This window comes from Cardiocondyla obscurior, linkage group LG03 (assembly GCF_019399895.1).
Source record: "Cardiocondyla obscurior isolate alpha-2009 linkage group LG03, Cobs3.1, whole genome shotgun sequence".
In the NCBI taxonomy this organism is placed as follows: domain Eukaryota; kingdom Metazoa; phylum Arthropoda; class Insecta; order Hymenoptera; family Formicidae; genus Cardiocondyla; species Cardiocondyla obscurior.
The window spans coordinates 5,397,619-5,411,197 of NC_091866.1; the positions used below are offsets into that span (position 1 = coordinate 5,397,619).

The following is a 13,579-nucleotide window of genomic DNA, read 5'->3' on the forward strand; positions in this document are numbered from 1 at the left end:
TGAAAGGGCCTTTCTTATTCGCTGCCCTCCCCTTATCCCCCTTTCCTCTCCTCGCCCTTTCAGACACGAGCGACCCTATGAGACCCATCGCCGGAGACCTAGGAGCCCTCAAGCGCGGGAACAGCTGCCGAGGCAAATAAACCAATGGTCCAAGGATATCATGGGTCAACCTTCTAAAACCTCCGAGAACCTTTCCACCGCCGGACCCGCCATTATTTCTTCCTATCGTTGCCTTGCTCTTATTTTTCCCGCCGCCCTTCCCGCCCTACCAAACATTCTGATCCGTCGCATTCCTAGCAGGTATCCAGCCGTGGCTGTTCTTGCGGACGATATCTGAATCCTGAGCGGAGGACCCGTCGAAGACATGCCTGGCGCTCAGTCTAAGTTTCATCCGAGCGATACTTTTTTAACGACACTGCCGCCTCACATCGGTGGAGATACCGATCTATATTTTAAAATATTGAAATGATCGAATACACTTTCTTTCTCAAAGGTTTTACAACTTTCAATTAAGAAGAGAGTAACAGAGACGAGAGAAAAATATAGAATGAGTAAAACAGAGTTTCTTCAACTCAGATATAATTTGCGAGAAAACCTTGTCAAAGACGAGTGTTGATAATACTTTTTTGTATTTTGTTTGCCTGGTAGACAGTTTGTTTGTCAGACCGGTAATTTTTTTTTTTTTTTTTGTTACTGCACTTTTTGCGATAAACTTGATAAAAAGCCGCTAAGATACGCCGGCAAAGTTATAGAACTGATAGGAGTTCTGATCATTCCGATGGCAATATTTGCAAATATAAGCGGTAGAACAAGATCTCGATCACGCAGTTCAAGAGTGGACATTCTCCAAAAACAGACTTTTACACACGAGTATTTCATAGCTTGTTGTCAACCTGACTTTATACGCGCAACGAAACGTTTTATCGCGAAAGCGATAACGCCGTGAGAACATTGCAAGTGAAGCCGAAGGCTGTTCGCTCCGTGAAGAAGCTGTTGCGTACTGCTGCACTTTAAAGACTTTCCTTTCTTTATATTGGCTACATTATTTCGCTTCGCATTTTTGTATAAACACCGAATGTACGTTTACCGTTGAACTTTTACACGCAGATAATTTTTATCCACCGATAAAAGTCTTTTATGTATACGTGACGTGTCAAAGATAGCGTAAGTTACCGAAATCAAGCGATCGGGTCGTTGCGAAAACCGACGCGGGCATCGTAATATCCGATTGGTACTAATTTATCTCTTTTTGCAGGCGGCGTGAAGAGCATGAGCCGGGAGAGCAGTGCCGGAGCCGGCGGCGGGGTCGGTGTTGGCGGTGGCAACAACACGACATACACACGATCGGTGATACCACGGGAATTGGCCCAGGACTTCGCGAGGCCGCCGCGCCTCGATGTGCTTCTCGATATGCCACCCGCGTCGCGAGAGACGCAAGTCCATCATAGCTGGAACGCTGACGACCGTAGTTTAAATATATTTGTCAAGGTACTGACGACAAAAATTAAACCTAGCAACACTTGCATGTCTCATTGAAGTGCTCATTGACTATATGCTTTTATCTTGCAGGAGGACGACAAGCTAACATTTCACCGACACCCCGTTGCGCAAAGTACAGATTGCATAAGAGGGAAAGTGGGGTACACCAAGGGTATGCACGTGTGGGAACTTTATTGGAGCACGAGGCAACGAGGAACGCATGCCGTAGTAGGCGTTGCGACGGCAGATGCACCTTTGCACAGTGTCGGTTACCAGAGTTTAGTGGGTAACAACGAGCTCAGTTGGGGCTGGGATCTCGGTAGAAACAAACTATATCACGATTCGAGAAACAATACTGGCGTAACGTATCCAGCCCTCCTCAAGTCCGACGAGACATTCATTGTTCCTGACAAATTTCTGGGTAAGAAAGCTTTTAATAGCGATCTCGTACAGTATTGTGAGAAAATTTTCGACTTGTTAAGATGAAACTTATCGCGCGAAATTTCTCTCTGCAGTTGTCCTTGACATGGACGAAGGTACGTTAGCATTTGTAGTAGACGGTCAGTATCTTGGAGTAGCGTTTAGAGGGCTAAAAGGAAGAAAATTGCACCCTATTGTATCCGCCGTCTGGGGACATTGCGAGATTACAATGAAATACATCGGCGGGCTTGATCGTAAGTAGATAATCATAATTATTCGGCAAATATTTTTTTTTTTTTGTCGTCTGTTAATAATACATCCGTATTTTCTACAGCTGAACCTCTGCCTCTCATGGATCTTTGTCGAAGAGTGATTCGACAGCGAATTGGCAAACATAGATTAGAAGAAAAGATCAATGAGCTGAATCTACCGCAAACGATGAAGACTTATCTCCTGTACAGAGACAGGAGGTAACCACTGAGTGAATCTCCTCAAGATGCCACCACGATTATGACTGCGAACATCACCGTGCTACCACGTTGCCACTACGACGCACAGGCGACCGTCCGCTATCCCCTTTCACGCTACCAAGGACAGCAACCCCTTAGCCGCGCGTCTCCGTTAATTAACAAGCGTACGATGTTCAATAGACTGACATGCATCATGCGACGACATGTCGAGACACGCCTAGTACTTCAAGAAGGTGCGCTGAGAGAACGACGCCGAAATACCGTATTGATAACTCGTGGCGCATTTATCAAGACAAGTCACGATGATCGCAATTCTCATCGTCGTTATTGCCATCGTCGATAAGTTCAACTCGACGGAGACAGAGTTGTGAGATAAAATGCAAGAAGGAGTCTTTAACAATGTTTAAGATAATACCAAATTTAGTTGTTTTTAATTATAATGTTGTTTTATGTTGCTTATTGTTATCTTATGTTATCATCTCGTACTTCTATTTCGGAATAGAGAATTATTCTTTGTTGTTGTTAGAACGTTGTACCGAGGAGATCGATCAGCATTGGCAAAGATCTACGCGCGCGTATGTTATGTCTTTCTTTTTTCTTTTTTTTTTTTATATTTTACGCGTTTATGGTGAATAGAATGTGCCGGATGATGGCACAGACGATGGCAATGTAGTACGACAATTTGTGCGATTTTGGAGACGCATGGTTAAAGACGGAAGACAAAACGATTACGGGAAAACACGAAGAAACTACAGCGCTTCACAGTTGGCCAGTAAAACAAATTAGACTTAATCAAGCCTGGAGGCTGATACGGACGTGTCGCTTGCTTACAACAATTGATTGATAGTGGACAGCGCTGCTGGTTCATAGTCAGGCCACAGCAGAAAAAATGGTGGAACGGCAAGAGGGAGAAAAAGCGAAACAGAAAAAAATAGAAAAAGATGCGAACAAGTTTTCTACGACGTGGGACGATACTTAGCGAGAAATGTGAGTTCGATCGCACAACTGTGGAACGATTAATTCAATTTGAAGAAGTGTGTATAGTGATGGACATCGGGCAGCCACCTTCCAATAGACTCATTTTTCAAGTATTTTCTAAGCATGCTAGATTTAATAAAAAATATAGTGGTGTGTGCGTGTATCGTGGATGGATATAAAGAGAAACAGAGGGGAAGAGAGAAACGACAGAAGAAGGTACGAGAAAGGAGGAACAAAAATAACCCTGCCATATAATATCCTCTTCAGCAGTGTTCGAAAACGTAAACTTTACAATTGCGAATTCTGCGGTGAAGGATGAGAGAAAAAGAGAGAGAGAGAAAGAAAAAAACCGAGAGCGGAGAAAACGAGAATTGCGAAGAAAAAAAAAGGGGTAAGCATCTGAAACTCGCGCTGTGGTGAATCGGATAAAAGACGTCTAAGTAAACTAATAACGAAAAAGCATGTTACTAAAATTAATTATCTACATCTAATTGATTTAAAGTGCTGTAATGTCTTGCGAAAATAGTATGTATTTAACTAATGTTTAAGAGAAGCGAGTGAACACACGGGCATTGGCACAAATTATTCCAAACGCGAATTAAAACTGTCATGAAGAGCCGCTATGTGACAAGTATAATCCGGTAAAGGGGTGACGAGTAGCAGCGATAGAACGTCTTATGCTCATTGCAAATTTACTCGTTAATTATCGGATTATAGATATTAATAGTTACAATAACGACAATGACGACGAAGAACAATGATGCTGATTATATCAGATGTGTAACTATTATATTATTAGCATGGCAAATCTTACGACTGGTCTCTAGTATCTCTTTAACTCTTACGTTTTTCGCTTAGGTTAAAGACTATGCCACCGTCAACGGCTATGTCGATTTGTATATAGATATATTGATAATATTGTACGACGGCGTATACGTGTGCATTGTGGACGACGATTGTATCCGTAGCTGCGGAACAGGCAGACCGAATGCGAGAGTGGTAACATGTTCATCGTTTCATACAAGCAAAAAAAAAACTACCGTCTCGCGTCGTCAGATCTCCGTTTCGGTATTTGCTTTCTGACGCGCGGACTTAACGCGGTTTCGAAATCACCTTGATTGTTAATCGCTAATGTCATTGTTTGCACCACCGGCTTAAGCTCGTCCGAGACTCGGATCGTATCGCGTCTTCCTAATTATCGTCAACCGTTCGCAGCCTTTATCTGACTGTTCTAACCCTCGTTGGCGTAAATCGCAATTTGCTTTCGCATTTGTGTCGGTTACGTTTCTTGGTGCAATTCCCGATGATGGCCTGTTTGAATGAGTCGTCTGCTTGCCCTGGACCATATTCAAATAGCCATCGCAAAGCTGTCCGCGAAACAACCAGCTTCGCGTTATATCTACGACACTTTCATAAGCGCGCACGATCTCGCACTCGGGAGCTTTCGATCGTACAGCTTTGCAATTCTCAATACCCGGGAGCGCGATCAGCGATGTTTGCCTTTGCTACCTCTTATCGCGCGGAATAGTAAAAAAAAAAAAAAGCGCGAATTTGCAACGCGAACGGATGCGAAGACGATTTTATCTTTTCGAGAAACGTATCGTCTCTCCATCGGCACGTCGTCGTCGGAGATAATTCTGTCATATAATGGAAACAATAGGAAAGAAAAAAGAAACGAGAGGGATGCTGTGAAGGCGTCAGAGAGAACTTATGCGCGAAGGAAAATCGTCCTCGTTGTTTTTATTGCGGCTGCGGGTGATTTACTTTGTCATCTTTTATTCGGCGCCCGTGCATGAAGGCAAAAAACGACGAAACAGTTCTCTCCAGCGAAGCGACTTTGTACACCGCGATAGGAAAAAGAAAAAAATAAAAAAAAAGAATACGATTCTAAGTTACGTGTAAGAGGAAGAACACAGGAAGCGTAATCCGAAAACACGCCTCAAGCGTTCACGACTCAATGTACATTTATTCATACATGTCATTCATATATCGTTATACACGCGCGAGAAAACCGAGAAAAACTAGTACACGCGCGCGCGCACACCCTCAGAGAGGAAGGTTTTTCCGCAACTATACTTATTGCTACCCGTTGAACCGACATTGTTTTATATGAATTATTGCCTATAGGAACGCATGTCACGAGCCAAGCATGAGAGAGGACAAATTAGGATGAAAATATTGTACAAAATTATTAATAATGATCAATATTAATATTATTATTGTATCAAGCCCAATAGTTTAATTAATTACTCGGTCGTCGTTATCGTGTTAGTCAGGTATTTACGAATATTATGATATAATTGTGGTTTCAGTTTTTATACGATAGGATGAAATATGTATGCGATCGATCGATATGGCAATTGAACGCAAGAGAAGATTTTTTCCTGCGATTATCTTTGCCTCGCCTTTCTTTTCGAAACGTATGGAAACTTCTTATGATTTAAATTGACTTTACTGTTCAAAACGACAGTTGCTCGAGCGTAACAATGAAATGAAGTAGTGAATTGATGCGAATTAAACGTACTTTAAACTTTTTTTTTATTACAATATTGATGTTCATCTAAATTCAAAAAGAATAAATTATAATATTCCCTGTTTGATTCATGTCCGAGTTAAAAACTTAACTTCTGATAATAAAATAAGTCCTATTATTTATATACTTTTATAATTATATTTATAATAATATTAATAATATTTTATAAATGTTATAAATATATAATGAAGCAAAATGCACATTTTATTTCCAAATAAAATCGAAGGATTTTATCACTTATTTAATTATGTGTTATGTGCATTATGTATTAGGTCGTTTAGTTATCAGTTAAAACTCGGCATTGTTAAAAGCTCGAATTTAATTTGTAATTATTTGTTGTAAACGCGGTATAATTTTACTGTATAACTATTCAATCCAGTTTTATCAGACTGTTTTAATCAAAGTAAAATAGACAAATTAAATCGTATTTAAACCTAATTATAATTTTTCTGGATTGGATTATAATGATAAACTGACAAAGTGACTTGTACGATTATTTCGTACATTTTTCTACTGAGATAAAAGTACGGGTGTATTTTGAATTTTATATATTTACAAGTAGGCTTCTGATACGAAGCTGAAAAAAAAAAAAAAGAGTTGAAAAGATCGGCTTTTATATCTCCATTTTATTAAACTTACGTCGATCGATCGTACACAATGATAGGCACAGGCAAGCTAGCTTTTAATAACAAATACCGTGACAGGATCCAATTCGTTCGCATGCGTCGCGAAAAGTGTTGCAGCAAAATTCGCGTGGCTGTTGCAAGGATTAATTTCCGTGAACTGCCTGCCCACCTGCCCTTGCGAACTACGTTGCCTCGACAAATGTGTCTAATTTATTAATGAAATACGGTGTGAAAAGGGACGATAATTAGCGAGTTATTAGTTTAATCTGGCAGGATTAATAACAAATTAGTTTAATTGAATGCTAGTAATCTAAAAGGGCGGATTATGTAAGAAAGAAAACGCGAGGTTCTCTTTCTTAGTGTGTTTGTATGCGTGATGAATGTATATTGCATGCATACGCGAATGCTGTGAATATTTGGGGTATTCACAATTAAACTTTTTTTTTTCTTTCCGCTTTTTCGTTCGCAAATTGTTATCGCTTGATTTTGAATTTTATCAAAATGTCGCATTATTCGTGGCCCAAAAAACAAATTTCGGTTTTCTCATGATAATAGCTCAACAACTGCTCTGTAGAATACATTATTGTTTGATAATATGTAATAACATCTAATATTAGCTACAGGAATAAATATAAAGAGAAAAGGATTTTCGTAAAAATTATTTTTTTTTATATAGGTAGTATATATGCAACTATCTACTTGGCCGAAGAGATGTTAATACTACACACGAGTTCAGCATTCGATAAAGAGTTCAATCATTCAATCCGCAATTCAGTTGTATTACAAAAGTCTTGCGATGGTAATAAAAATTGTAACATGTTTGTGTCTTGATGAATTTTTCAACAAAAAACTATTTTTCAATCAATCGATATTTGAAATATTTAAAGTAGGCAAATAAAAATGTAAAATTATAATCTATATTATTTCTTACACGTAGATCAAAAATGCAATTTTCTATCTACGTTTAATAGAATGTATTCTGATTGATAAATCTTACATTTTTATTTTTGTAAATTTGAATTGCATAATTTTATTAACACAAATCTATGTTTTAGTCATTCTGCGCGCATGGAAATAGTTCCGAGTAGTATAAAAGGGAATGAGAAACACGTCAACTTCGCCGGATATATATGTGAAGCCGCGATATGACATTCAAAGACATCGTAATATCGGATTACGATCGATCGAAGTTCGCGGTTGAGTTTGACACGCGATGGACGACGTGAGGGTCGAAGTTCTTTACACTTTCCTTAGTATTTGCCGGTGTTCTTCCGTAACGAGATACATTCAGGGGCTGGGACACATTCGAGCTTTACCGTCCCGATGTCAGGCGTGCTGATCCTCGATCTATCCTTCATTAAACGGCGGCACGCATCTGCAATTCAACGAACTCGGCCAAGAAGCTCCATGTTCAGCATCCGCTTCGCCGACAATCGATTCACCGTTCCTTTCACAATCAGTGATACCTGGATAGTAAAGCACTTCGACGCTAAAGCTGCATCGGCAGGAAGGTTGACAATTTCCCGAAGGATTGCACCGGCATAGAGAGTGTTTCATATTTAAAGACCATAGAATTACTTAAATTCTCTTTAGAAGTCGAAAGACAGCCGCGATCTTCAGACAGCAAACTCAATGTGCCGATTTGTCGAGCTATATCGTTAATAACGTTGACGGTAATGACAGAATGCTTTTTTAAATTAATGTTGAAAAATTATTAAAATATTTTTGAAGTCAAAGTTGCATTGGATAATAACTCATTTGTAAATTGTATTAATAATAATTTAAACTTTGACGTGAAAAAAATACTTTACTTGTAGATAGAAATGTATTATCCGATCGAGCTTAACAGATTTAATGCAATCTAGCACAGCAGTTGTCTACGCATCGAAATTCATATATTAGTTTTATATCTTATCAAAAATACTATTGTGGCATGTACATCACAATTTTCACACATGACTTTGCATGAAAGAGCGGAAAGAAATGGAATTCATCGTCGGTTGCCAAGATTGTTTCAGATTACTCTTATAAAAGTGTCTCACTATACATTATTTTGTGTTTTTAAGACAGCGGGCCTACACTAAATATATAAAACCGAGTGTAAAAAAATTTATAAATAAAACAAAAAATTTCGAGGTGTAAAGAAAAAGTACGAAACCTGTTATAGGTAGTAATCCAATTTTATACTAAATGGCTTATAAAATTAAAACGCAATTAAAACGGGCTCGACGATTGCAAACTAAAGCTAACTGACGAATAATTGGTCATTTTATTATTAGCTGTGTTTGTACATCAGTCCTGCAATTTTGTGTATTTAAGTAACGTTTCTTTTTTTTTTTTTTATTAGTTAAATTTGGTTTCATAATTTTAGCTTCTATAAATCGATTTCTATGAAAATATATAACCGAACAATCACGAGTTGTACCTAATTGGTTAATAAATTGCACTGCAAGTGATTAGGTATATAAAAATGATATATAAAAATTAATCGGCTAAAAGAATAATTTGCTTAACGTGATGTTGGTGATTTTAAAACGCGTTTGCGAAACAAGTTGCAAGACACTCAACGCCTATTATTAATTATAACGCATGTGTTAAGTGAGAGTGCAAAAACAAAAGTCGTAAAAATTGTCTCTGGAATTTTTTGGCCTTCTTGACTTTTGAATCTCCCATTCGCGTAACGTGTCTCGCATCACGGACAATTATTCTTTAATGACCGCTCCCACTTGGGGTGGAATTTTGAAACGCAGTCTTGGGTTATTATAACGAGCGATCTCACGTCTATTTAAGTGTAAGTTTACTCGTTCAGCGTGTTATGATACATTAGCGTACCATGTAACTGACACATAAAATGAAATACAAAACTTATAAGCATATAATGCCTTAATGTTAACGATAATATTGGGAGCGTTATTGTATAATTAGCCAACAGGAAAAGGCGAATACTTATGGGCGAGAAAGGACAAGAAAACAGGCCAACACACAAAATGCCGAAGACGCGATCGATGTCTCCATTTTGTTCGCGATATTTGATATTTTCTTATAATTCCGATGATGAGAAAGAGAGAGAAAGACCGAGAGAGTGATATATAGTGAGAAAGAGAGTATAAGTGAAGTGTGTCCCATAGCGAATTGCTATCTAAAATAGTTTAAGCTAGATGTCGATGTTTGTAGCAGATAAAGAACAATGCAACGCAACATATTGTAATTAAAATTAAAAAGTCATTAATATCACCGTCTATTTTATTTAGCCGGCTTATTTATTTATTGTAATTTCGATGATGCGGCGGGACAGTTTATCGGAAAAGGTATATCGTTACGTATTATTATTAATTAATTAACGTCAACATTGCATTTTCGTTATCTGGATACAAACACCAATTTTCAGATAATAATTTTTGATTTATTTTAAAGCAGCGCAGGTATGTTATATAATTTAATTTACATTTGTCACGTAAAAGAAGAAAGTAAAAACGTTTCATAACGTTAACGAGTTGTATTAAAATTATTGTGGGCTTTTATGTTTGCCGGGACGTTTTTATGGATTTTTTTTGTTACAGGAATCTCGCAATCTCTATAAAGTACATTACAGTTCTCGCCTCGAATCCCCGCTGCACCTGCATCCCTCACGAGTCGATCCCAACCCGAGGACAGCTTGAACGACTTCTCTATATCCCTCCTGCGAAAATTTATAACGATCATTCTTTTTTTGCGATTTTTCACCAACATGTCTCTCTTATTTTTTAAAGTACTTCTTATATTTGTATTTGAGTTTCCAGCGTTATTTTATGAAAAAGCACTTATCAAAAATTAAAACCCACGTTAAATAAGTCGCCAGCAACTTGCCCGGTGCTCCCAAGTCTTTAAAGAGCCTGCGATTTTCGAGGCAGATCGTTCTCTGTATGCACCGTACTCTGGCATCGTTATTAAGAATCTCCTCCTCCTCCGGAGTCTGAAAGTTCGTGCAGAATCTTAATCTACTGCTTGCGAACAAAAATTTTTGCCGTCAAGTCCGGCGTTCGTGATTTATTCCAGCAATTATGTTCGACTAATAAAAACTCGAGTGTTTCATCGCGGTAAGTAAGCCTTCGAGTTCTCAACGAACTTGTTCACCTGTGTTCGGCGGCTGAACTGAGTGAAGCAGGTGACAAAAATTTTTAATTTAATTCTACAACTTTCTATACAGTTGTAACAGATCCATTTTTCGAGCTGAATAAACTCACGCGTGATCAATAAACTCTCCATTATCTACATTTTGAAAGGTATTGAAAGCTGAGGAATTTATAAGCTTCATATATTTATTAATTTCTTATAAATTTAAATGATACTTTAATTCCGTTCTAATCGAAGACTTTTTTTTTATAGGGTTTCCTTTCAATTTAATGACATCGCAAATGACGTACCACAGAACGAAAATCATGCATGGCATAAACGTCCCGCTTTTGCCTCGATGATAATAGATCCATTATCGCGTCTTTCCGCTTAACAGCGCTAAGCGTATTCTGTATTATCGCCAAAAGCAGCAAGAGACCGATGAAACTGACTATTACAAGGTGTTTCGATGACGGGCCGATGGAGTGCCCTACTGAATGCGCTACAGGGTACGCAACGTTGGGATACTCGTATGCATATGGTACGTTTTCGCTTCTGTGATGCAGAAACGCTCGCTGAGGCACTGGAACATCGCAAAGTCGCGACAAATACTTATTTTAAAATTATTGTTAAAAATTTTTTATTTATTTTCTCGCTTTCCGCCCCTTCTTCAAGCAGTACGAGCGCGATACATTCCAATTTCAAAATGATTTCTCGGCTTTGAAATGTTAATGCGACGACCGAAGCGCGACGCGCTGAGCTTGATTATAGCGCGCACAAAGGATAAGTGATCAAACGACGCCGTCTCTTTCTCTTAGAGTAACTAAAATAGAAAAATCTTTACCGGGGAAAAAGTAATCCGAGGGCAGCATCGGCTGCGACTGCGGCTGTGGCTGCAACGGAGGCTGCGGCTGCGGCTGCGGCTGCGGATGCAGCTGCGGCGGTGCGAGGGTCGCGAAGATCGCTCGCGTCATATCTGTCTGAAGCGCCGGCTCGATTTTATTCTCCGTTTCCAAAGACGAGCCATTTCCGAAAGTAGGCGGGAACAGCGCGGTTTTCGTATCCTGACCGGCGATTAAAGCCACGAGGGCACCGAGCACCGCGAGTATTTTCATTTTCTATAGGAAAACGCCGGTACCTTTTTTCCCGGCGCGAGACGACAGACTTGTGGCGGCCGGATTTTCCAATTCGGCCTTTTATTCGGGTTTTCTCCAAGCAAAATCGCCGGGGACTTGTCGTGCGACTCGGCTGCGACGTATTACCGATGATAAATGGACGGAGATATCGTGAATCTAAGCGGTCAAGCCGTCGACACCGACTCGCGAGCGAATTCTCCTCCGTGACGCCGTCGAATTCGACACAGTCGAGACAACGGAAAAAGTACGAATGATTTAAGGAACGACCGAGGCGATCATTCGGCCCGTTGAACTGTCTGACGAGTTCACGGACCACGACTACCGCAATGAGCTAATACACTTTATTCCATTGTGCGGAGGAGTTGTTCCTTCTAGAAATTGTGCTTTCTTTCTTTCTTTCTGCCGGAGAAATAGCTCAATTGTGCGGACGCTTTAAGCCCCGCCGAGTCATTTGGACGAACGGATAGTGAAACATTTCCGGAAGCAATCATTTCTCGCTGTCCCCGGCGAGGGATAATAAAACCTTTAACTACGCAAGTAGACGTTAAAATCTTTTATCGCACAAAATGTGGATATACCGTTCAAAGATATGTCAATCGACATTTTTAGATAAAATTATTCCCCGAGGTTCTACAAAGACCTTGGCCGGGTTTAACTCAGCCTGTTATTTGTTAATATTTCTCGGCAAATTTATTTAAATTGCTGGCTCGAGTAACGCGTCTGTATACCGAGACCTCTTGACCATTGTCATACTTTCACTGATCGTTAGCTTAATCTCTTACAATTTCTACTTGAAAAATTTGAGAAATTTAACTACCAATCACCGACAATTTGCCAGTCGATTACAGAATATTTTCTCGAAAATAAAGAAAATAGTATTTCGACCTCGTTGTGGAACTCGTCCGGCAGAACTTTTACAGCAATTTTTACTGAATTCTTAAGATTCGCGCCGCGACCTGAATTAAAATGCGAGAGGAAGAGAGTGGACCCTGTGCAGGTTCCGTTTCGCGCAAAGATATTTCATCGGCGAGAAGGGAGACGGCACGAGGGGTAGATCGGTTGGTTAACCTAGCTGCTGAATGCAAGGGGTTGCTATGGCGATGGGACGGCAGTGGGTGGGAGAAAAGGGAGCCTAGAGGGTTTGTCTGTCTGCAGCCCTTCTAAAGGGGATGATGTCCTTCGTTGTGCTGTCTACTGCCTCTACGTACGTCACCGGTGGTCAGATGTAACGCCGCAGCTTTGTCAACTTTAAATGTCCCTGAAGGGGTTTTTTTTTACGGCGTATTTTTTATCCAGTATACAATAAATAGGCACTGAATTAAAACAATATCGATTGCGCTCTTGCTGCATATTATATTTACATATAACATTTAATCATACGTTAACATGAGAATGATATTTATTTCTTTTTAAATCAAGGGGAGAAAAATATTCTATTTTAACATTTCCTTTTTTTTTTCTTTTTTTTTTTGTTACCTTTTTATAATTTTTATCCCCACCCCCTTTTTAAAGAGAAAAACTTCTCTGTAAAAATACTTCTGCGGAATTGCTGAGAGAAATTACGTGCGAATTTATTATATCGGGGACAAAAACGCTTGACAAACAAATTTCTAAAAGACAGAATTTCCATTATCTTTCACGGCTCAGTTGATTCTCCAGGACTGATAATCCGAAAAGAAACACTTCACGCTCCGAGTCTTTCACCACTCGCGTATACTTCTCGCTACCGTGATACTACGCAAACATAATACTTTGTTCATTATTCATACTCGCAAAGATATCTTGTTACCACCTCGTGAGAAAAGCGTAGCTTTTTTTTATGCCATTAGAAAATAAAAAAAATTA

The 13,579-nt window shown here is 39.3% G+C and overlaps 2 protein-coding genes across 5 annotated transcripts in view; one reads left to right on the plus strand and one right to left on the minus strand.

Annotated features, from left to right (window-relative positions):
* Window positions 1–9,745, plus strand: part of LOC139113912 (protein gustavus-like) — a 175,355-nt gene extending 165,610 nt beyond the window's left edge. For all 4 annotated transcript variants that reach the window (XM_070675360.1, XM_070675359.1, XM_070675361.1 and 1 more), the window contains 4 exons: window positions 1,256–1,488; window positions 1,570–1,900; window positions 1,995–2,153; window positions 2,234–9,745. In XM_070675360.1, the coding sequence (XP_070531461.1) occupies window positions 1,256–1,488; window positions 1,570–1,900; window positions 1,995–2,153; window positions 2,234–2,373 (863 nt within the window). In that variant the 3' untranslated portion in view covers window positions 2,374–9,745. The remainder of the gene's footprint in view (window positions 1–1,255; window positions 1,489–1,569; window positions 1,901–1,994; window positions 2,154–2,233) is intronic.
* A 51-nt stretch (window positions 9,746–9,796) lies between these two features.
* Window positions 9,797–12,499, minus strand: LOC139113914 (uncharacterized). Its single transcript, XM_070675363.1, has 4 exons — window positions 11,443–12,499; window positions 10,910–11,181; window positions 10,328–10,458; window positions 9,797–10,185 (listed from the first exon to the last, which is right to left on the minus strand). The coding sequence occupies exons 1-4, from the start codon at window positions 11,711–11,713 to the stop codon at window positions 9,993–9,995; spliced, it is 867 nt and encodes a 288-aa protein (XP_070531464.1). The 5' UTR covers window positions 11,714–12,499; the 3' UTR covers window positions 9,797–9,992.
* Between the last annotated feature and the right edge of the window lie 1,080 nt (window positions 12,500–13,579).